This window comes from Myripristis murdjan, chromosome 10, assembly GCF_902150065.1.
Source record: "Myripristis murdjan chromosome 10, fMyrMur1.1, whole genome shotgun sequence".
NCBI classification, from domain to species: domain Eukaryota; kingdom Metazoa; phylum Chordata; class Actinopteri; order Holocentriformes; family Holocentridae; genus Myripristis; species Myripristis murdjan.
In genome coordinates, this window is record NC_043989.1 from 33255402 (window position 1) to 33280748 (window position 25347).

The 25347-nt window shown below is 40.4% G+C and overlaps 1 protein-coding gene and 1 non-coding gene across 3 annotated transcripts; one reads left to right on the plus strand and one right to left on the minus strand.

Moving 5' to 3' along the window:
- Nucleotides 1-6572: 6572 nt before the first annotated feature.
- On the minus strand, nt 6573-6644 carry trnaa-ugc (transfer RNA alanine (anticodon UGC)). Its single transcript has one exon. It is a non-coding gene; the product is annotated as a tRNA-Ala (tRNA).
- A 3387-nt stretch (nt 6645-10031) lies between these two features.
- hars (histidyl-tRNA synthetase) lies at nt 10032-25141 on the plus strand. Of its 2 annotated transcripts, XM_030061988.1 has the most exons (14): nt 10066-10203; nt 12640-13047; nt 13301-13390; nt 14625-14744; nt 14855-14950; nt 15737-15862; nt 16716-16823; nt 16907-17005; nt 18491-18584; nt 20049-20176; nt 21722-21997; nt 22541-22657; nt 23160-23306; nt 24390-25141. In XM_030061988.1, exons 2-14 carry the CDS (start codon nt 12922-12924, stop codon nt 24447-24449), a joined length of 1587 nt encoding a protein of 528 aa, XP_029917848.1. In that variant the 5' UTR covers nt 10066-10203; nt 12640-12921; the 3' UTR covers nt 24450-25141. The 2 variants fall into 2 exon arrangements, with proteins under 2 accessions (XP_029917849.1, XP_029917848.1); XM_030061989.1 differs by lacking the exon at nt 12640-13047 and having other exon boundaries at nt 10032-10203.
- The last annotated feature ends 206 nt before the right edge of the window (nt 25142-25347 follow it).

Here is a 25347-nt window from a genome sequence, read left to right on the forward strand (position 1 = left end):
GAAGAGCTCTTTTCCAAAGCAATTTTGGGAAATAGACTTTAGAAGTTAAGAATTCCTCAGCATTGGGAAAAACTGTTTTTTGATCTTTAAAAAGGGTTATTCTGTTTATTTATTTATTTATTTATTTATCTATTTTGTTTCATTTTTCATGGTACTCTGACACTGCAAAATGATTACTTTTTGCACTTACTACATACATCATCATTACTTATATTATCTATACTGTTTTAAGATGATAATATTATTTACTGTTAGTATTATTGTTATTATTATTACTATTATTACTAACCCTAACCCTAACACTTTTTTAGGGGGGGGGACTGATACAACCAATCAATCAATCAATCAAACTTTATTTGTAGAGCACTTTTCATACATGGAATGTAGCACAAAGTGCTTTACATGTTAAAAACACCCCCCTCCCCACCCCAACCTCTAGACCCCCACCCCACGATTCTCTCTTACATACACACACAGACACACATACACACACACACACACACACACACACACACACACACACACACACACACACACACACTCGCACACACACACACACACACACACATACGCACACACACACACACACACACACACACACACACACACATACACATACACACACATAATGTTTGTTTGGCTGAGTACAGAGGAACCAGGTCAGGAAGCGCTGCCATCTGCGCTGGGGGCTGCCCACGGCCCAGGCCAGAATGCCGCAGCTCAGGGGCCCACCAAACTACAGGTAGGCAGAGGACCCATGGCGCTGCAGCGGGGCACCGCCACAGAGCCACAGAGCCCCCACCCACCCCAGCCGGTGAGCCCCACGAGCAGAGACATCCCAGCCCCAGCCGAGAACAGCCCCCAGCGCAGAGGGCCCCCACTGAGGAAACACTGGATATATGGGATAAAAATATGAAAACATATAAAATAAGAATATAAAAAGTATATATAGAAATAGCGACATATAAAGTAAAAATATATAAGAACATTAATAAAAGCTAAAATAGGCATGTGTAAACATATAAGAACATTTAGTTAAGAGCCAAAACAAAAGGTATAGGGTATAAAATAAACATTAAATAAAAGTCATTATTACCATCATTATTACTGTAACTATTATGATTAGCATTATAGTTGTTGTCATTTTCTATTACTACTTATACTTATTTATATATTTATATACTTATATTTATACTTACTACTTACCATTCGGGTCCCTGCTCAGTCACGCTTGTTGGGCCACGGCCTGTGATCTCCTATTATTACTTATTATATAACTCATAATACCGTTTTTCATACTCTCAAATCACACACACACACACACACACGCACACACAAAACCACAAATGCTGTTGCTGTTGTTTGTTGTTCACACCTTGTTTGTCTGCCCTGTGTTGTCACTGTAATGCCATATTGCACAATTAAAAAATAATTAAAAAAAAAAAAAAGTTATTCTGAAAATCTGATTAAAGTAATATTTCCCACACAGATAAAGGTACCCATCAGTAATCAAATCTGATAATAAAATGCAAAAGTGAAAAAAAAAGGCTTTTATAGCATTTTGGAGAAGAACTCTTCAAATGTTCATTTACTATGTAAGATGATTGAGTCAGGAACTGAGGCAATTCTGTGCATGTGCGGTGTTTAAGACAAAGAAAAATTTCCTGTTCAAGGACAATAAAAGTATATCATATCATGTAAACAAGAACAGAGAAGAATGTACATTGGTGGGCATCATTTGGTTGGGTGTCTCGCCGCTCACCACACCCCTCTTTGGTTTGGCAGGGCTGGCATAGTGCTGGCACAATCAATGGCTGCCTACATCCACATGGGCTGGCCTGAGATGATTTTCAGATAGACATGAATGAAAGACTGCACAATATGGGCAATACACAATTCCACACATCTCAGAACAATATTTGAAGTAATAACTTCAAGAATATTAAAACCTTTTGAATAGAACTGAATTTGACTCTGCATTTCAATATGAAGGAATATTATACATATATTACACAACAGTTAGATCTGATCGAGTGATTTCACTCATTGTGATTGGTTAAGAGGCATTCCAGAGTGATCACATCCTGTCCAACATCACTCAGACTAATCTTTGAAACATTTATAAGTGTTTACTAACGATTGCAGAACTTTTGTGTAAAAAACAATATCACACTCAACTTTGTGATGTTGGTGTGGATATCATCACTGGTGCTCTTGTCTTTGGAACTCAGCCTGCGGCCTCGTTCCGACGACTGAAGGGCACCAGTGATTGTATCCAGACCAACATCACTCCCTCTTGGTTGATATTGCTTAATTATATTTCTCTGGAATTGCAACATCCTGTTGAGTGGTTACTCACGTGAGGCACAAAGGTGTGGTGTACCTCCAGCGCTCCAAGGACGATACATCTAAACCTCGTCTTCATCATCCCAAATGCACGCTCTATGATGCAGCGTGCCTTGGAATGAAGGGCATTAAAGCGCTTGGCTGCCACACCTCGTACAGGCCTCCTGTAGGGAGTGATGAGGGGGAGTGGCTCCTCGAGGCATGGGTACCCGCCGTCCACAAGGATGAAGTAGCCTGGAGGAGGGTAGCGTGCCCGTCTGTAGAGTGGGCTATGGCGGAGCACTCTAGAATCATGCACAGACCCTGGCCAGCCCACGTAGGTGTCGAGGAATCGTCCCTGATGGTCACACACTGCCTGCAGGATGATGGAGTGGAAGAGTTTCCTGTTCTTGTAGCACTCATCATAAGGTTCCTCTGGTGGAGTCATCCGGACATGGCAGCCGTCGATAGCTCCTGCTGCCCTCTGGAAAACCTGGTCACCTGCCAGCCTTGCAAACCCCCGGTACATCGCCTCTAGCTCATCCCTGGTAGGTAGGCGGATGAACCTTCAAACAAGATTCAAGAATATTTTCAGTGGACATAACGTAATACTGGAATTCATGAGCACTCAAGAACCCACTCAACTTAAAATGGCGAATGCCCACCTTTGGCATAAGCCCACAATCTCCTTCATCATTCGGTGGACAATGTGGTGGATAGTTTGGCGAGGTATGTCGAACACCCTGGAGACCACCCTGTATGATGCTTCAGATGCCAGCCAAAAAAGGAAAACCAAGGTCTCAATAATGACACCCCATCCGTGGTGGCGCTGGTCAAGATGGCTCAGTATCATGGTCAGGGCCTCCCGACAGACTCTGAAATCCTCCCTTGTGTCTACCCCACCAAAGAACATGTGCAGGACAGGGACACTCAGGTTGAGCCTGCAGTACTGGGGTCTGTGCTGAAAGAAAGAGAAGACAAACTGTTAGTGTTAGGCCAGATGGTGGCTGTCATGAAGTGTGCCCCGTCTCCCACTCCACAGTGCTTTGGGCATATTATTGGTGAAAAATAGCTCTATAAATGCTAATAATAATATTGGTAATAATGAGCATTTATAAAGCTTTTAGATATCTAAACATTCTCAAAATAAACAAATGTCGTGTCATTATAAATAGCCACATCCAACTAGGTCTGAGGCGTGAGATGAAATATAAGTCGGCCTGAGTAAATAAATAACCAATTAGGCTATGCCAACGGGTGCTGTTATAATAAACAGTGTATAGGCTACTATTTTACCTTATCACGCTGCTCCCTTGTGCGAAAATATATAACCCGGTTGTGACGGTGCAAGCGTCAAGCGCTGCATCTTCACGAAGACAAAATAAAATAAAATACATAAAACTGACACACCTCCGAAACCTACTTCCGCATTTTACGCTTCATCACTCAAATGCACTTTGGGAAGCCTCGCTAATAATGAGGTAGGAATCCTCCGCAGGCTACACCGTCCCAATTCACTAAACTTTTAGTTCTGGTAAACCTGATAACGGCACCTACGTAGGACGCCGCCTACGTAGGGACCATAGGCTGCAACCTATAGTCATCTAGCCCTTCGATTGAGGCAGACCCACTGAGTACAGAGGGTCTTGAGTACTTGGCCTGCATGCAGGGCTATAAGAGAGAGACATAGTATAGAGGGGGCAGGAGCTCCAAGTTACTGAGAAAACTCTATTTCAGTGATTGATGTGAGAATATAGAGCCATTTAACAGTAATTAAAAAAATAAGTCACAGCACCTATCATGCATGCATTTTGTAATTTTATTTCACTCATTAGTGTAAAGTTTTTGTTTATAATGTAAAGTTTCAGATTTAGGGTTAGGGTTAAGGGTTAATAATCAGTAAATATTAGTAGAAAACTGTGAACTCATAGTTTCCAATTACCTTCAGTTTACACAAGCTTTTGTCCTGTACTCTAACATTTGCAAAGTTTGGTGTGCCAGCTGTCACAGAAGGTGTGAAAGTTGTTGACTGAGTTGGATGATGTTGTTTTTGAAGATGTAGTTCGGGATCCCTCCGCTGGAGTTCATTCATTCATTCATTCATCTTCTAAACCACTTGGGTCGCGGGGGGGTTGCTGGAGCCTATCCCAGCGCTCATAGGCTGAAGGCAGTGAAACACCCTGGACAGGTCGCCAGTCCATCGCAGGGCAGACAGACAAACACTGACATTCACACACACGCAGTCATACCTAGGGGCAATTTAGCTTCTCCAATTCACCTGACCTGCATGTCTTTGGACGGTGGGAGGAAACCCACGCAGACACAGGGAGAACATGCAAACTCCACACAGAAAGCACCTTGGGTGGGAATCAAACCCAGGACCTTCTCACTGTGAGGCAACAGTGCTAACCACTGCACCACCATGCCGCCCTCCGCTGGAGTTTTAACCATCAAATAGGACACAGTTACTTTTTCAGAATCTAGCCCATTGTTCATAATCTCTAGAGTTAGGCCTAGTCTTTGGCTTGTCTGAGTGGAGTTGCTCGGCAGCAACCCCTGAGCTATCATTTTCTTAGCAGTAGTAGGCTGACCAATAGCTTCCGTTGCTGCTTTAAGGACAGGTTTCAAATCAGTAAATCATTCAATAACAAAATAATATGGTAACACCCAACACTATATGGGTGTAACGAAGAGCACTTTGTTACTAGTGACTGATAGCTTTTCTTCTAAATATTGTGCAACATGGTTGATAGAAAATGCACTTTAAACAGACAACTTAATTATGCACTTTAATAATGGCACTTGGCACTTTAGTCGCAATTTTTGTGTGCTTGCCTTGAAAAGGCAATAATAATAATCATTGTAATGATTATTATTATTATTGTTGTTGTTGTTGTTGTTGGTAGTAGTAGTAGTAATTATTATTATTACTGTGTATATTAGCAGGTTTTGCTTTCTTGGTATTTCAAGGGTGGTAAAGAAATGTACTTCAGTCAAGCTTATCCAAGCTGTCAGACTCCACTAAGGAGGCTTATAAATTATTGCATCATGTTTATAGAAAAAAAAACTTGATTAAAAATGGCAACGAGCTACTGTGAAATTGCCTGCACAAGCAAAATTGACAAAAGAAACCTGTATACAGATGAAGACACGATGAAGAGCACCTAGTGCACTTAGATCAGTAATCCTATAGTTCAAGTTACACATTATGGCAATATCTCAAGAGTTACTCAGTCTCAGGCTTGAGGCCAGGCCATCCATTAGGTACAGACTCTGGCGCCCCCTCCTGGTAGTATGCAGCTGCACAGTTCCAGAGAGGGCTCTCTTTTCCAGTAATGTGAGGCATTAGGCAGTAATGAGGGATGGCAACCCTCTGTGATACCAGAAATATCAAACACACACACGCACGCACGCACGCACGCACACACGCACACGCACGCACGCACGCACGCACACACACACACACACACACACACACACACACACACACACACACACACACACACACACACACACACACACTCAAATGTTCTTTCAAGTGCTTTCTGTCAGAGGTTAAGGTTTAAATGTGAGTTTAAGGTTTGGGTTTGAAGCAAAGGAGGTCCCTCTAAGAAGATAGCAGGTGGAACTGTGCTTCATCAAAAAAGAAGAAGAGGAAGAAAAAAAGAAAAAAAAAACATTCTTGTTTATATCTTTCAGTAAAATATCTTAGTATATAATTATGTCACAAAAAGAAACACCATTGTGTGTGTGGGTCAGCTTGGGGTCAGTACACTATTAATGTATTTTTAAATACAAATTGATTTATCCCTGAAATGCTAAGGGATAACGATTTATTAAGGGCTACCAGGAAAACCTCGAACGCCACTTGAAATACTGAAATACTCCTGAAATATTTTTTTTAAAAAAATATTTCTAATATATTTTTTAAATATTTTATTAAAAATAACACATTATAACAAAAAACAACTGACATATTAAGGGTTTTATGTGTTTCATAGTATCTGTAGCCTCTCCGCTTAGTTACAGGTATGAGGGAGAAGTCGCACATACAGAAATGCATGTTTTAACACAGAGCAAGGACGGCAGGCATGAGAAGGGGCGGGATTGAACGTGGCTGTGGTATGGCCTAATTTAGCTGCGAAGTACTAAACATCATTCCAGTGTCCTACAGTTAAGTTACACCACCTAGACTTCGGTTCTCTTTGTACTTATGCGAGGGAAAAACAGGGAAAAGAGAAAAAGTTTGGAGATGCCGGGGATTGAACCCGGGGCCTCATACATGCAAAGCATGCGCTCTACCACTGAGCTACATCCCCTCCTTGTAAAACCCATTGACATTAGGCTATAAGTATATTGGAATACGTCAACATTTACGTTAAGAAAAAAAATGTATATTTTTACTTCTACAGCCTGTCAACTCATGTGAGAACTATAATTGTCAGAGTCTCAGCACTACCCTACTGTAGTCGGTTATATACGTACCGTATGACAGCCTCCTCAGTTCGTGTTTACACCATTGATGTGGCATATTCCGTTTATGGTTTTTGGGCGCTGCATATTTCTCATAAAACTGAATACATAATAAAGATTGCGCTGGTGCAAGTGGCCCTACCTGGACAGTCGTTTTTCTTGCAACACTATAGTCAGTTTATTTTGACCTGGCAAGCTGACTAGAAAATAATTAATGCATTACAACATTTAGATGTTGATTCTGAAACATTTTTCATGAGAACATGCTTGTTTTTTCCACCGCTTGCTTGCTAGTTCTGAGTAGGACTGAAATATAGTGTTATTAACTTTAGGTGAAAAGTTTTCATGAGAACAAGCTTAATTTCTTCCTATTTGCCTGCCAGCTAACATAAGTAGGATTGCAAGCATAATTTATGATTTGTGAAATTCTAGGTGCCATATTACATTTGGGTTTTGATTTTTTTTTTTTTTTAATATGTAAGATATTACATGTCCAAATCGTCCCAAATAGTTTCAGACGAACCATTTGCTTTAAAGCTATGTTAAATTGTATTTTCATAGGTCATATTTGGACGTATTGGGCATATTTGTAGAACTGGATAATTTACATGTTTGGATGAAATTGCATTTGTTGTGTGGTTAATAAATAGGCCTGGAAGATACATATAACATACCTGATAATAATATAATGTATTATTTTTTCAGGGGTGTTATTGTAATATTTTAGAGCAACCTCTGCTGCACCAGGACCATCTACCTCATCAATGTCTCAGATGGTCCTGTGTCCAGTCCAGGGAACCCCCACTGAACTGTTAAATCACATGTGATTTAATAATGCTTACTCTTTTACAATGCACAAGAAGGATTAATGCATGCATTTCTACATGATGCACATACCTTATTTTATTTCATTACATATTTCTAATGCATTTATTTTTATTATTCTGATTTCTTAATTTATTTCTTATAATTTCACTTATGCTTATAATATATTCTTGTCTTGAGAATTTGAGCAACTGCAGCTGACTGAATTTTCCCTCAATAAAGTATTTATGATTCTGATTCTGAATATAAATGTACAATTGTAAATACATATGCAACAACTGTATATTGGTTATTGGTTATTCAGCCATTACAACACTAGTTGTGAAATACCTCACTGTGTAAATGTTTCCTTTCTTCTCAGGCAGGCAAACTCTCTGTCATCTTTTAAATCCCTTCTTAAAACTCACTTTTACTGTTTGGCCTTTTCTTAGTTGCTGGTTCTGTCTTTTATGGTCTTTCACTATTTTATGGGGACCCCTTCTGGTTTTATTGTAATTTCATTTTGTTTTATCCTCACTTCTATTTTTATTTTATTTTATTTTATTTTTTTTTATTGTATTTTATTATTTTATTATTTTTATGTTGTTTTTATTTTATTTTATTGTGAAGCACTTTGTAACTGTGTGTTTTGAAAAGTGCTATACAAATAAAGTTATTATTATTATTTTCTGATTTTGAGTGACACGTGTAAGCACTAAAGCTACTGCAAACTGGAGTCAAATTCCTTGTATGCATAAGAACACTTCACCAGTAAAGCTAACTGTAATTGGATTGTGAGCTGACATGACTGCTGCTGAGGGAACATTGTCATGGGAGTGTTTTAGGGCCACAAACAAAATCCTAGGGGCGGCCCTGGGCCCTCTGATATGTCACTTCACAGATGCAACACCTCAGAGGTCAGCAGGTGTGTTTAGGAGCCAAACTGGCCCTGCGTTCCAAATCGCATACTTCTACTTTTAACTTTTAGTATGTACTGCAGCTGCCCTTACAAAGTGTGTAGTTTAGTATGAAATATGCATGCTAATTCTTTTTTCCCCCTACTAAATAGGGTATGCAAATGCTTCCCTGTTTGATTCCTCGTTTTGACCCCTGCTTGTTTTCTGGTTAATGATCCTGCCTGATGTGCATACTACGCTGATTTCCCCTCCACATCCCTTTTTCCCTTTCCATCTCTTGCCCCATCCTTGACTTTTAACTGCCCCCTCCCAGCCCGGCTGTTTCTTGCTTGCTCTTGCTCTTATATCCTTCTGCATTTATGTTTTATGTCATCCCAGCCTTCCTGTACTACCTTATTCTCTTCTTTATCTCCCCCTGGCTGCTGCTGGCGTGCATGCTTTCTTGCTCTTTTATCTTTCTTTTATTCTTTTTGTTTGTAATCTTGTCCTGCTCTGGTTGTTCTTGGTCTTATGTTTGTATGTTGTTGTTTTTATGTCAGGTGATGCTCGTAAAAGAGCTCTTGGAGCTCAAGCTTCTTCCTGGTAAAATAAAGGCTAAATAAAATAAAAATAGTATGGTAGTATGAGTATTGGAACGCAGGGTGGGACATGGCTTTTGCTGAGCTGCCTGTCAGAGGGCGTCAGGTTAGCAGTGTGTACGAATATAGCGCCATGCACTGGTGAAAAGCAGCAACTGCGCGACAGTGCTTCTATGTGCTTCTTTTCTGCTAGAAATAGAAACTAAGGTTAGCTGGTTAGCATGGCATCATCTCACCCGTCAATGAAGATACAAGTAGCACGAATCTTGTTTCCGCTTTAAGATTGCCTTAAAAATGTAAGTGTAGGGGGAAAAAATAGAAAAAACAGGACTATCAAAGTGCCGAGAGTTAAAAGCACTATTTGCGAAAAAGCATTATTAACACATACAAATTTTGTTCTGAGATTAATCTCAATTCTGACTTTTTTCACAAACTCAATCAGAATGCTTATCTTTTCTCCCTCACAATTCTGTCGTTTTGCTCAAAAATCCGAATTAATCTCGGATCACATTTTTGTATGTGGCCCTAATCCTCTTCCCTAATATCTAAAATAAATAAATAAAAATGTCTACATATAAAGAATAATTGTGATATTGTTACTGACAAGAACTGACATGATAGATGACATCACTCTATGTTAACTCATGTTTTTGTTTTGGGGCTTTCCTGTTAGCACAGATTAGACGGTTAGATCATTGTTTTGAGTTAGCATAAGATAAGAAGAGAGTCTTCAAGGTTGTCAGGGTCAATTTTGGTATTCGAGTCATTTGTTTTTTTTGTTCTATATCCAATTTTGCACCTGCTAAGTGGACAGCGAATGGGTGGGGTGCGTTTACTGTGGTAGAGCTGTTTTAGGACCAAAAAAAAAAAAAAAAAAAAAAAAAAAAAAAAAAAAAAAAGCATGCTTTATTTTGAAAAATCTAACGGAAGTCCTACTTTTACGTTAGCCTGAATGCTGTGACAGCGGCGAGTAAGCTAGCGGTGGTGGTGACAGGGGTAGACATTAATGAAACACCATGGCAGACAGGACACAGATACAAGAAGCGATTAAAAACCAAGGTGAAGTCGTTCGGAAATTAAAAGCGGAGAAGGCAAGCAAAGAACAGGTGAGTGGGCGCCCTGGCGTGAGCGCTGTCATGGGCTGGGACTGATGGCTTCCTAACATGCGGTGAAACGGCATGTCTGTCTCACGCGTAGCTATCCAGCCTCAATGTGTTGCGTTCCACTCAACCTTATGCTAAACTCTAGGCAAAAAATGGCATTGCTTATCACTGAACTTGCGTATTTAATTAAACACGATACAAGATCTGAGCCATGTATTAATTCGGCAGACAAATAAACCACTCTATGTTTTTGCTTGCTGTTCTCACAACCTTCAGACAACACCGTGGTCGACGCTAAAGTGCGTGAACCTTTTGCAAAAGTGTATATCATACTAAAATAGGAACGGATTGGTGGATCATATTTATGCCGAATTAACCGGAAGGTTTCAGTAATTCAGTAAGGGCCTGAAGTCATATTATACCTTGCTCGTTTGCCGATAAAAAAGCCACATTAAATTGACTTATGTTTTAATAACGTTGTTTGGAGAACCGTTGTTTTCACAAGACACCTGCACGCAATGAGGCTGGTAGTTATCACGTAATTAAACTCAATTATTATCTATATAACTGGAAGTGTCTGTACCTTTTTTGTCTTTTTTTAATCTATTTAAGTTGTTTTTAAGTCTTATTCTAGAACTACTAACTAACTAGCTAGAGGTAGCCGCCCGCTAACTAGCCGTGCCGGCTAACCATATCGGCCTCTGTTAGGTTAGCTGCTGATGTGCACATTGGGGTAGGTTTGATACAACTGAGTCAGCTGGCTTGTTAGCCGGGAAAATTGGTCATTAGCATTACTTTCTAAAGATAACTTGTGTCCCCAGGCCACCAGGACACAGCACAATTACCTTAAACATTGATTTGACATTTCAAAACATGTCCGCACGGAGTGTGTCATTACAGCTGATGCAATATCCAGCCTCGTTATCATGGACGTTGTTAATCTAGCAGAGTATCTAGCATCTAGGAAGGCTCTTCCTGGTGCCGCACACCCTTAATACGTTCCCGTGTTTCCTGAGTCTAAGAGAACGTTGCATGTCAATACTGAGGAGCATATTTACATTTTAGAAACCACTCCTAAGGTCGGCACCAATCCAATTCACTAAGCAGCATTGATTTCACGCTAAACAAACGTTGATTTCCCCTGTTACTCTCCCAATCTGATCCCATGGCAGAGCACTGTGTTTTAAAGGTGCAAAGTATGTGAAATAAGGAAGGGCAAGCACGGGCCGTCGTTGGCCACCAGGGGGCCCTAAGCAGAATGTGTTGTTGTTTTGCCTACGTGGGACTTTAATATCATTTGCTAGATCCAAAATTAATCCATGCCAAGACGAAAAAAAGCAGGTAATGGAGTAGTGGTTGAAACGTAGCAGTGATACAGCTGAAAACAAGGAGGAAGAAGTGAAAAAGAAGCAAAAACAGAAACAACAAAGTAATATCCTCAGTGTCAGGTTGAATATGACTAGACTAGGTGATTTATAACAAACAAAGACGGTAGACATTTTGGATTTTGATGAAGGAGTGAGTGGAATGTATTAGGGTGTGGTGGCATTTTGTTAAATGACTTGCTGTTTTTTTGTTTTTGTTTTTTAATTTAGCCCAGCAGAACAATCCACACATAGAAGCTTTGTTTCAGCATGTCTTCTTTCACCCTGTCCCACTGTCCCTGCTCAGCCAGTGTCATATTTTGCCATCTGTCTTTCTTGCTTTCAGGGTTCCCACTGGTCCTATTGTTTCTGTAGTATCATGGAATTTAAACAGGCATGTCAGGCAGGGTCTAACATGTCAAATTATAAATGGGCAACATTACAGAAACAAGAAACCAGACTGAAATCATAACAAACCCAGAAGGAAGAGCATTTTTATGTGCTGGAGGTGTCCAGACTTTGTTATGAAAAGCTCATGGAATTTTACATTCACAGCAAAAACTGAAAATGCTCTTAATCTATAAATCGCCATGCATAACTTTGGTTATGCCTAGTTGTTCATTTGTGCCATGTCTTTCCAGTGCTGCCGCTATTCCTGCAATTCCTGAAACATGGAATTTAAAGCAGTGTAGTTCACACAAGGAAGTCTGAGAATGTGATGAATTCTTTGGATATATCAAGGAGTTTTACAACAGGAATATACAGAGTGTATTTTCCAACTCTCTATATACATTTATTGAATTAGGTAGCTTCTAGGCCAACTGGAGTGTAAATCAAACAGAAAAACATAATATATCAGGACAGGAAGGAAGAACACTTTTACCTCATGGAAGTACTGTAAATTATGTAAAGTCATGGGAGTGTGAGGGAGTTGGACATGAGGACTACAGTGGGAGCCCTGTCTCTCTGAGCTGTGATTGGCTGGCTGGTTTGATTGACTCCTGCATCTCATGTTCTGTCTTCCACGCTGTGATGATGATGATGATGATGATGCATCATACTCCGCCTCCCCTAGTGCTAGGGTTGCTCACCCCTTTTCTCCTGTTCTTCCTGCTTGACCCTGGATCACCACAAAAACCTTGGGCTGCCTTACTCATCATCACCATCATCTACGCCAACGGGATTTGAATCGTTCTGGCCATTCCTCGGCAACTCAACTCCTGGTTCTGCCGCTCCTGTTTTCATTGGATGCCATGGCTTCGCCCTGGGCAATATCATTGGACAATACTACACTGATGCACTCCTGAACTTTTTGTTGACCAATATTTGGACCTAATTTTTTTGCCTTTTTATTTTTATGGTCTGTCCTGGGATGAACATGCTGGGCATGTTTTCCTTTCGTGTATGTGCTGGTTTGGTTGGTTGTCGGATTGGAATATGTGTCCGATCTCTGCGTTCCTGCCCTGGGATTACTGTGGCTCAGGTAGGCCTCCAGGAATGAGTGTTTGTGTGTGGAGATTAAATGTACTAAAATGCAATATAAAGTGGGTTGAATGAAGTTTGTTATAATGCTTCCTATTGCACATGGTATAAGCTTAAGGACATCTGTTAGAAAACATCCACATTAAATGTATTCACACAGCCACTCTCTCCTTGTGTGTGTGTGTGTGTGTGTGTGTGTGTGTGTGTGTGTGTGTGTGTGTGTGTGTGCATGCTTGCGCATGCTTGCACCGCAGATTGATGAAGAGGTAGCCAAACTGCTGGAGCTAAAGGCTCAGTTGGGAGGAGATGATGGCAAACACCAGTTTGTTCTCAAGACAGCAAAGGTAAGACCAGACTGAGAGTTAGCGGGGTTTCCCATTAATGTAAGTAATAGATAACAATACTTAACAGGCTCTTAACCATATAGTGGTATCTGCCTTTCCATGCAAGAGTAATAGAACGTCCAAGTTTGACCCATCATCTCCTTCCCTGTCTGAGAAGGAGTTGATGGCTGTTCTCATCCAGAAAGAATGAAGTGTACCAGGTCCAACAAGCAACACAATTTCAAGTGGCAACCCAAAGCTTAAAAATGTTTTGAGGGGTGCATACACGCTTGCTGGGGATTCATTATTGACGTTCTTTCCAGCCCTCTTGCTTGCCAACTAGTGGAACTACTTTGTTTCGGTATCTTTATGCAACGGTTTCACATACCAGGTGCGTAAACAAACATACTGTTGTGATACAGAAGCTGTAGTGATACAGAAACACAGTAGCACCACCAGTTAGCAAACTAGAGCGCTGGAAACACTACGTAGAATGAATCTGAGACAAACATGGTGTTGTTCATCCTTCAAAACATTTTTTTAAGCTTTGGGTTGCTGCTCAAAATGATGTCTTTTATAAAATTATGTCAATTATAAAGCTGGTTGCCAATTCTAGTTTTTATATGCAGTATAATTATCAAATAAGAGAAGATAAATCAAAGAATTTGATTGAATGTTGTCAGTGCTGCAAAAAAAACCCCAAACATTTTCTACTCACTTGAGGCAGAAAAAAAATCACGAAACAGACACTATGCAGTAAATAGTGATTGAATCACAGTTGTCAAATAAATAGTGACATAGCCTTAGCGTGATCAGCCCAGTGAATGGCTCTGTCTAATTAGCATAATTTGGACTTTCTGAAATGTTGTCTGTAAAATATCCAAACACATATGTGATTATGTCTGTAGTTAGTACACTAGAATGCATAAGTGTAAGTTTGCAAAAGTAATTTTTTGGTTTTATGACAATTTGATCTCTCTTTCTTACTTCAGACAACATGAAATATTACCAGCATTACTGACACTAAAGAATATCAATTGGCACAATAATAATTCTTGAAAGAGCCTGTTCATTCATTTCAGTCCAGCTAATGGAAATACATTGTGATTTGGTGGGGGCAGGCCCTGAGCAGGTTTCCACCCTGCATCTTGACTACTGTATGGTCCAACAATTGTTTTTTTGATTTAATTTTTATTTTTTAAATTTAAAATCACTTGCTATTTGGAGGGAAACACAGCTAATGTCTCTTTGCCAGGGAACAAGGGACTACAACCCCAAGCAGATGGCCATCAGAGAGAAGGTTTTCAACACCATCATCAGCTGCTTCAAACGCCATGGAGCTGAAACCATCGACACACCCGTTTTTGAATTGAAGGTCGGTAGACACTTACAAATGTGCATAACACACATGTAGACATTTAGTCACTTGATGTCATCTCTGGTTTTAAATGTGACTTTTCATTATTTTCATGTTGGTGTTTGTAGGAAACGTTGACAGGGAAATACGGTGAAGACTCCAAGCTCATCTACGACCTCAAGGACCAAGGAGGAGAGCTGCTGTCTCTCAGATATGACCTCACTGTATCCTTAGAAAGCATCAATCCTTAACCACCAGCCTCTTATTGACTTTCTCTTGAGCTGCACTCAGACACTGTGGTGATTCTGTCTTCAGTGATGTTGTGGTTGTCAGTAAAAATAAAATTCCAAGTGGGCACAACAACCCTGTGGCTGTTCCCCCTTCACAACTCTGACATGAGAACCCAAGTAGGAAAGCAGGAAAAACTGTGATAGACAGTCTGGGCCCCATTGAGTTGTTCATACATTTCCAATTTGTAAAGTAGAAACTCTCAGCAAGTGGAAGTTATTGTAGATTGAGGTGCGTTGTGGGGAGAATTGCAGAGGCGCAACTGAACAAATAGTTGATTTTCAGCAAAACGGCATGCTGTTAGTGTGCGACCAGATAATTTATTTTCAGTTTTATGAAGATAGAAGAGTTTTTAAGGACATGAGCTATAGCAAGACCATATCATCATACAGAATCTCAGGGCTGCTTTGTAAAATTATATCATTATTAACCTATTATTATGATGAAGTATTTATATAGCACTTGCCTTAAATTCACTACTATAGTTGTATTATTTTGAGATAGCTTACAAAAGTTTTGTACAGTCAGTAACAGTCCTCATTGCTGTGGTGTTTTTGCACCGAGCTTCCAGAAACCACTTGTCAATCAAAGAGTGAGGCTAGTAGTTAACGTCTTTTTTTTTTCTTCTATGTTTGAGCCCCATCTCTACCCCTCTGCCTTGTCTCAAAGAGCTTTATCTAACCAGAGACCCAGCCGATGGTCCTTGACTTGCCCTCTCTCAGGTACCCTTTGCACGCTACCTAGCAATGAACAAGATAACCAACATCAAGCGCTACCACATTGCCAAGGTCTACCGCCGTGATAACCCAGCCATGACCCGCGGCCGCTACCGGGAGTTTTACCAATGTGTGAGTGATCCTGAAATACGTATGTGTTCAGTGTAGCTGTTAGCCTTGACTCAAAGCATGTTTTGTCCTTCTGTCCCACCTTGGTTGGAATAACTGCACTATACTAATTCAGACATATCAGTTTAAGTTGTCAGTCATAGTAAAGTACCTTTTATTAAACTTCAAGCCTTATCTCGTGATTGTCAAAAATGTGCACTCATTATAGTGCATATAATGGGGTATGTATCAATAATATGAAATGCCAAGAACGTCCTTTCACTAGAACACAGTTCAATTAATTGTGATACTAGTCAGAATTAATGCCCCAATTAATTCTTATGGAGAATCTTTTATCAATTACAGAGCAAATAGAGATTTTTTTTTTTTTTTTTCAATATAACTTGTTTTAGATTTAGAGTTTTGAAATCATAAATGATTTGACCACAGGATGAATTGGAGGGTGTACTTACACTGCAGTCATCATTACCATATGTCTTGGAAGCACTATTCTAAATTTGTTTCAAGTGAAAATATATATTTTTTTATGTTTTTGGGACATATCCAGCAGCCAGAGAGTGCTCGGACTCTGATTGCTTGGCAGTAGATGATTGTTGGATTCCAGTCAACTGTCTACATCTTAGTCCAGCCATGTCCTGATATGCCCATTTCAGTAACATTTTTTCTAAATAAGATTTTGGCAAAACAACAAATGGTACATTTTATTTTTTTAATCATGAAAAGGAACCTCTAGAGATATGAAAACCATGATAAAGATTTGATTATCCAGAAGATCTCTGAACATAGCCTGCTTTTAAATAAATTGTACACTATCTTTTGAATGACCCAACATCTTGTGTGTGTGTGTGTGTGTCAGGATTTTGACATCGCAGGACAGTACGACCCCATGATTCCTGATGCTGAGTGCCTGAAAATTGTCCATGAAATCCTGAGTGAGCTGGACCTTGGAGAGTTTCGCATCAAGGTCTGAGATATCAATCAAGAGATGTGAAAGATGCGCAGGCTGTCAGTAGGCACTGACTCTGTAACAACCTCTTCCAAATCCAGGTCAATGACAGACGAATCCTGGATGGGATGTTTGCCGTCTGTGGTGTTCCAGCTGATAAGTTCCGCACAATCTGTTCAACAGTGGACAAACTGGACAAGGTATGGATACTCACTGCTGTCCCATGAGCTGGTAGGACTGTTTATATATTAAAAAGACCAGTACATAGCAGTTTTATTTATTTCATTTATGAATCAGTTATGCAGGTGATTGTGTAATTATCTGTACAACAGACTTATATACAGAAGAACAGGTTTTTCTTCGTTCAATATAAATAGTCTTTTTATTTATTCTATTAGTTTATAAAGCCTGCTGTCCTGTAGGTGATTCTATCTATCCACCATTGCCATGAGAACACAGAGATCCCATTTGGCAAAGTCATGCCTGAATCCAAGGGGGCATCAGAATTCTCTAAAGCGCAACAACTTTGCTCAAGAACGGGCATGACCTGGAAATATTTTGGCTGGCAGCCATGATAATTGTTTATAATATGAATATGAAGGAAAGGAGGCAGTAGGGTACGTTGTTGCTTCCTTCCACAAGGTGACACAGGATCAACCAAAAAGGAAAGGATTATGGACCACAGTCCTTTGCAGCTTGACAAATTGAAAACAAGAGGGCCAAACGCTCTCTTAAGCCATGTGGTAGATTACATGGACCCATCGTGTGAATGAGGCTAGTTTACATGTTGTTTTACAATTCATAGGCTTAGTATTTTCAGTTTCTGAATTTCAAATCTGTATCTCCTGCAGTTTAAATGTTATGGCGCTGTCTGAACCTGACATATACCAAACTTCAACAACAAAACCAATCACATCATCAGTAAGATCTTCCTGTGACTTTTCTAAAAAAAAAAAATATTTTAATATAGGCAATTTGTCTTGGACAGTTTGTAGAAACAAGCAAACGGGCTTTTAGAACTATTCATATATATTCTTTCAGATGGAGACTATACACAGTGTAGCTTCTTTTGTTTAGAAGTATTGAAAATAAACAATGGTAGACATATCACATGATCACATTTTTCAAATTCCCTTTTTCCCCCCTCTCTTTTTACTTGAGTATTGTAGGACTGTTTTAGATTGTAGGCAGTGGAGCTGCATACTGTTAGGCTACATATGGATTTTGGCTTAATGTTACTTTAAAATGGTATGTGCAATATGGATTGCAAGTGTGTTTTTGTGGACAACTTATTAGTCTAGAAGTCGGTATCACTCATCGTCAGCTTCATGATGCAGTAAAGAAAACTATAAAGAGTGAAAGGAAAGCAATAAGGCTGCTTGTGTAAGAGAATTCAGATGCATCCCAAATAGACTCATGTTGAATAAAGTGTTGAGCCTGAATACCCTGTTAGCATGGGCACAGGGCTACACAACTGCAGGAAAGGCTAACAGATTGGGCTTTTGTCCACAAACATGTTTCATGTACATATATCTATAGTGCAATGAAGTTTGGGAAATCTCACTAGTAAGGTCTGCAAAGTCGTGGACTCTGGAGTCGTGGAGGATTGTCACCAGTAAGCCTATGCAAGGCACATTAATTACCTCTTCATGTCATCTTATCTTCATCTTCCTCTTGTCACCTAGATGTCCTGGGAGGATGTGAAGAATGAGATGGTCAATGAGAAAGGCTTGTCGGAAGAGGCTGCTGACCACATTGGGGAGTACGTCAGTTTGCAGGGTGAGACTATAAACCATAAGATTGCTATTGTCCCCATGCTCACAAATAGAGGTTGCTTAAGTCTCCTCTGTGTGGTCTAAATCTGATTTTCTGGATATAATTCACATTGAATGATTAAATACTTATTGTAAAATTGATCAAAACTATGTTGGTTTTCTGCAGGGAACCTTAGGTCCAATCAGGAATTTTTCACTAGAACAGCCATTTTGATGCCACTGACACCTAGTGGTTGTGCTGGAGCCTCTATATTCACCATAGTGCTTTGCAGAGTAAAGTGATCTAAATATGGTGACTGGCACTATGTATAATAAAATATTATTTTCAAAGCCTATGAAACAAAATGAATCATCATCTCACGTGACTATACCATATATAATGAAGAAACTGAATTTCCTGAATAAGTGCAGTAATGACCATATGTTACTATCAGTCAAGGCTGATGGTAACACACAGCTATGAAGCGAAACCTTTCAAGCACAGTTCTTCTTCTGGCAGGTATATACAGATGGTTGACAAAGGAAAAAACAGCATAAAGTTTTGTAGTAAGGTGTCTGGCCACCTTGTGCAGCCAGAACAGCTTCGATGCACCTTGGCGTAGTCTCTGGAGGGGATGGAGCACCATTCTTCCAGGGGCGCCCCGCTGGCTCACCGGTAAAGCACGCGCACCATGTACCAGGGCCTAGTCCTGATCGCAGTGACTGGGGTTTGAATCCAACCTCAGGTCCATTGCTGCACGTCATCCCCTCTCTCTCCCCTGCCTTTCCTGTCTATCTCTACTGTGACTGTCAAATAACGCAGAAATGCCACAAATAAAAATAATATTCTTAAATTATAAAAATTAATAGTGGTAGTTGTGGAGAGCACTATCTCACATGTTGCTTCAACATCTCCCATAGATGCTCAACTAGGTTGAGAAGAGCATAGCAAATGATTTAGCCTACATCACTTTCACTCTCATCAAACTAATATATGAGCCCTTGTGCTCTGTGGATGGGGGTGTTGTCATCCTGGAACAGACCAAATCTATCAAAGTGATGACTCAGAGTAACTTTGTATTGATTTGCAGTGAGCCTTCCTTTTAAGGGGACAAGTGGAAAATGTCCCCCATAGCATAACAGAGCCAATGGACTCGAGAATATGGTGGAGGATGACTCATCTGAACACATCATTTTTTTTTTCCACAGCTCTGTGGACAAGTGCCACTCAACTCTCAAATGTGCATTTGTCTTTGTAATGAGGCTTTATGCACTACAGCCCTACTATAATATAATATCCCTCTCCATGAACAGGATCTTTTGGAAGAATAGAGCTCCATCCCTCTAGAGTTCCAGAGACTTGGAGAATCTGTGTCAAAGTTGGCTTGGTTCAAGACTGTCATATTGCTGTGAGCATTTAGACTGTCTGTCAAGATTGTATCCGCCCAATATCTAACCATAATCGTAACTGCGGTGGTGTGTGTTGTAGGTGGAATGGACCTAGCAGAGCGCCTCCTTCAGGACCAGAAGTTGTCTCAGAGCAAGGAGGCCTGCGCTGGCCTCTCTGACATGAAGCTGCTCTTCAGCTATCTGCAGATCTTCCAGGTCACAGACAAGGTGAGACAGGCAAAGGAATAAGGGTCATGGGTGAAAGGTCACAGGAGATAGGTCAAAGAGAAGGTGAGGGGGAAATGAGTTAGTTATAGCCACAGAAATTTAATTGGGATTTCTGAATCAGTTCAGTTTCTATAGTGATAGCTTACAAGTAAGTGTGGAGGCAGTGGCCTCCTGGTGTTCTGTATTATGTCATGTTTGGATGGTTGGTAGTACTAAGGTAAACAGAGAAAATGCACTTTCCAAAAATCATTTTTACTGGGCAAAATAATTAAAGTAAGATTGTATTTTTCCTAAAAATATGTGGCCTTACCTGTTTTCATGGCTAGTCCCTGTATCACAGTCGAGTTCTGTGTTACTTATTTTGGGCCAGAACAGTTCTTTTTCTTGAACTGGTTCTGTTTGGGATTCTTGGAACCAGAGTGCTAACTAGTGAACCAGCCAGCATTTGCACCAGTTTGGCGTGGAACAACTGTGTCATGATCACTGGCCACCAATCTAGCATCACTAGCATCACCGTTTGCTGGTTTGCTGCTCTATGACCCAGCAAGCCATCAAGGAGTTCATAATCCTCCTCCATATTAACTCTTCCAGTGCTACTTTTCACTAGGTCCTGTCCTGTTCTCTGTACTTCTTTCTTTTTTTTTTTAATTGTTAATTTTGTCCTGGCTTCTAATGAACCCAGCCTTTACCAACTCAACGATTTGAGATTAATGGTTTCTAGTATTCCCTTCCATGCTTTCCTGAAATTCTGGAGATGTCCAAATTGAAAGTAATGGCCACTCTTGTTGCCCGGTCCCACCTCAGGTCCTACTATTTTTAAGTGGGAACCAGATTTTCATGTTCTGAAGCAAGTTATGTTTTAGTCCAAATGCTCAAAATGTTTCAAAGGCCTTTGTGAAACATCAATAGCATACATATGTATGTGTATGTATGTACATATATATTAATGGTGGTTCAAAATTTGCTGACTCATTTATCCAGTGGATCAAGTTTGTAATTCATCATGAAGTGACTTGCAAGGGAATAATGTAGAGTGAAATGTTGGGTTATTTAACCATCCAGACAGCTGAGATACAGAAAGAAGGTTTCGGAGGAGGAAAGTTTAGATCCTACTGCCTTGTGTGAAACCAGTGTGGGTTTAAGCAGTGATTGGCCCGTTGGTCTCAAACAGTCACCACTCTGGTGGTCAATCCAGAAATGATAATTACCAAAGACAAATTTTATTGACAATACTGATGTAATCCTTAGTGGGAGGTAATTTCAGACCCTGCCTACACAGAAGCATTGAAATTACTGATGTGTTCTTGCGAGGATAGACTGATAGTTTGCCAACACCAATTTTGATTTCATATTGTAGAGTTGATAAATACTACAGTAGTTGTTCAACCTGGATTGATTCTAATGTGTCTGCATGTGTGTGCTCAGTATTTTGCTTGTGTTAATGGCTGTGATCCTTACACTTAAGTGTTTCATCATTATGCCTTTCCCTTTCATTTATTCTCCTCCCCTGCCACCATCACCCTGTCTCTACACTCTCATCTCCAGGTTGTCTTTGACCTCAGTCTTGCCCGCGGGCTGGACTACTACACCGGTATCATTTATGAAGCAGTGCTGACCCAGGTGGGAGTGGTCCCGGCCCCTGTCTCCACTGAAGCGCAGAACGGGGCTGCAGAGGAGACTGTTAGTGTAGGCAGTGTGGCCGGTGGAGGGCGCTACGATGGCCTTGTGGGCATGTTCGACCCCAAGAGTAGGAAGGTTCCCTGTGTTGGGGTTAGTATTGGAATTGAGAGGGTCTTCTCCATCATGGAGCAGAAGGCAGAGGTAAGATGGTATACTTTATTCTACTAAATTTATCCACAACAATTTTAGTTTGACATCCCCATGTTGAAAAATGAGTGCTAATGTTTATATTTTGCCATTGTGACTGATATTCCAGCCTGGAGTGAGTTGGTGCTTGTCTTGTGGCATTGTATAGACAATCTTAAAATGGGTGTGAAGTCAAGACTTGCATGTTGTGTCCAATTTAAGTCATAAAAATCTAACATGGTAGAAATCATGGTGATGGTCAAGTTGTTGTTAACCTGGTCCTGAGCAAATTCTGTTGATTTCTTTCAAAAACATAAGAAAAGTCAATACTCAAATTAGCAAAAACTTACTAGAACATTTGTTGAAAAAAAAAAAAAAATCAAAGATCAAAATTATTAGCAGAAAGTTCACAAAGAATTACCTGGAAAATTTAAATGACTAGAAAACTACAATTATAATTATTAAGACAGTACAGTTAAATGTCAGATCAGTGACGCTGGATCAACGTTAGAAGTCTTTGAAACCTGAGCAAATTGGTTGTGTCGTTGTGTTGTCCAGGCTTCAGCGGAGAAGGTTCGTACCACAGAGGTCCAGGTCATGGTGGCGTCAGCCCAAAAGAACTTACTGGAAGAGAGGCTCAAGCTCACTACTGAGCTTTGGAATGCTGGAATTAAGGTAGATGTGTGCGTGTGTATGTGTGTGTCCTATGTTTGCAAAGGCAGGGATTGAAACTTCACATTAAACACCCCGCTTCGATTTGATTAGTCCAAGAGTAGGCATTTATGATGTTTGTCAGAGAGACTTTCACTCCGTCTAATCTCAAGTCATCAAAACACAACATAGTTGCTGCTTTTAGGGAAACTAATGTGGATGAATTTATTTCAATGATGGAATACTGGTGTGAAGAAAGTTTGAATGTGCATTTTAAAATACGACTGCTTGCTGTGGGAAAAGATTAGCAGAAATGTGAAGTATATACATTTTGTAGATACAACGCTAACCATGAAAAATCATAGTTAATGGTCCTTTCAACAATCTCTGTTCCATTGGGCGAAACAGACTTGTCTCAAATTTTAAGTAGGTCAAGGAATAAAATAATGGAATTTTAAAATTATGCACAGTTAACTGATGGTTCGTGTATGTGTGTGTGCAATTGTGTGCGTGTATGTATGTTCAGGCAGAGGTGATGTATAAGAAGAACCCTAAGCTGCTGAGTCAGCTGCAGCACTGTGAGGACTCAGGGATTCCCCTGGTGGCCATACTGGGAGAACAGGAGCTGAAAGATGGAGTGGTCAAACTCCGCACTGTGGCCACCAGAGAAGAGGTATGATAGACTACTCACTCATTATGTCTGTCTTTCACATGCATGGACACAAACTCTTTCAAAAAATCTCTTACATATGTAGAATGGAACTCTCTAAAATGGGATTCAACCAAGGCAAAGTGAAGGTGCTAACTAGTGTACTGGCCCGTGCTTGTACCAGTTTGGAGAGGAGTCATTGCAGCGTAGGTGTGGCAGGGTTGCTGGCAACTGACTCCAGTATCACTGTGTCTGAATTCAGCCCAGGTTTGCTGCTCTGTAACCTAACACACTGTCTGGGAGTTCCAGTGCTACTTAAAACTAGGTCCTTTGTGGAGTCTCTGTACTCCACAAAGGACTAACTTGTTGATTTTTTTTTTTAGTACTCCCCTTCATCTTTTCCTGAAATTCGGGTGCCATCCAAATTGAAAGCAGCAGTTTTGCTTATTATTCAGCAGACCACTGCAAGCTCTTAGATTTCTCTGTGGTCTCCATCTTTCCCTGGAGAATAATACATGCCCACTCTCATAGTTACAGTTCCCACTTCAGGTCCTACTATTTTTTGGTTCCAGCTTGGAACCAGTTTTTCAGGCTCTGAACCAGTGTAATTTTGGTTGAACTGTTCAAAGTCAGAATTCTTAACCAGAATGGAACAAGTTTCTTGATGGTCAAAAGGCCTACCCGAATCATGGGTCTCTGGATACAAAGTGTGTGTGTGTGTGTGTGTGTGTGTGTGTGTGTGTGTGTGTGTGTGTGTGTGTGTGTGTGTGTGTGTGTGTGTGTGTGTGTGTGTGTAAAGATATTCACAAGACATGCTGGGACCCTAACTCATTCTGTGAAGAGACAGTTTGTGATTTACTAAACTGGGATTAGTTTGAGTTGTTTCTTGTAGAGTGAACTGCCAATTCAATTCAGATTTATTTGTATAGCATCAAATCATAACAAAAGTTATCTCAAGGCACTTTACCGAAACTCAACAGGTACCAAAATGTCCCCTAAGAGCAAGCACAGGGCAACAGTGACGGGGAAAAAAACCCTTTTAATAGGGCCAAAAACCTCGAGCAGAACCTCCCCTTCACCATCCCCTTCCTGGCTTTGTCTCTACAGGTTGATGTTTCAAGAGCTGCTCTTATAGAGGAGATCAAGAGGAGGACCTCAGAGATCTAGCCATTCCCATCCGTCCAGCAACAGCCCTCACTGCATCTCCCACAGAAAACCACAGCAGCACCTTGTACAGAGTTCCTTAACTAGTCATCAACAGAGCATGTTCCACATCACTGCAAACCCATGGAACGCACACTTCACATCTCATTTCAGACTCCTATGTTATATGGAGTGGGTGGCATTTATTGGTGTTATACCCCTCCAGGTTTCCAGGAGAACAAGCAGCTAACAGCAGTGAAGCTGACTGGCATTGTATCAACATGTAATGTACTACATTCAAGGAATAACACACAGCCAAGGCAATGCAATTTAAATGAAATGTAAAATCATTTAGAATGTCAAATGTCTAACATTGCTTTTAGCTTGAAACAAGTTGTGCTCTGAGGAACATATCCTAAAGGTATCCTAAAACACAGTCTAAGTGTGCCCCACTCCATAAAGCTCTTGGAGATCAGTTGAGTCTTGTTTGCTGTTAATTAAAATCATTAATTGCAAAACCGATCTCAGAGCAGCATCCCTACCAGCTCTTTCTGTGCAGGACCCAGCAGGAGGAACTCTGTTACATTTGTTTTCTACATGAACTCATCAGATGGTAATGGTGGAATTACTCCCTACAGTTTCAAGTCTGAGCTCCTTTTCTCCTCTAAGACAAAAGCCTGTTTTGTTCAGTGTCAAAAATAAACGGATTCAAATGATTTGTCTGGTTTTAATTTTGCTCCATATTGTCTCTATAATTGCCTTGTGGATTGAGAGGGAAGTTGTTTGCACAGCAGTGTGTATTTTTGGAAGTGCCAACCTGTTTCTGGTACGAGATTGTCCAGAAGATGATCCTCTTGAGCTGTTAACGCCGCAAACCAGATTGAATCACCAGGCGACATTACTGACAATGAGTGCAATAAAA

Coding starts and splice junctions, on each gene's coding strand:
- hars (XM_030061988.1), top strand. CDS start 12,922: ATGGTCTGTCCTGGGATGAACATGCTGGGCATGTTTTCCTTTCGTGTA. Junction 13,048..13,300: donor CTGGGATTACTGTGGCTCAG/GTAGGCCTCCAG, acceptor CTTGCACCGCAG/ATTGATGAAGAGGTAGCCAA. Junction 17,006..18,490: donor CAGTGGACAAACTGGACAAG/GTATGGATACTC, acceptor CTTGTCACCTAG/ATGTCCTGGGAGGATGTGAA.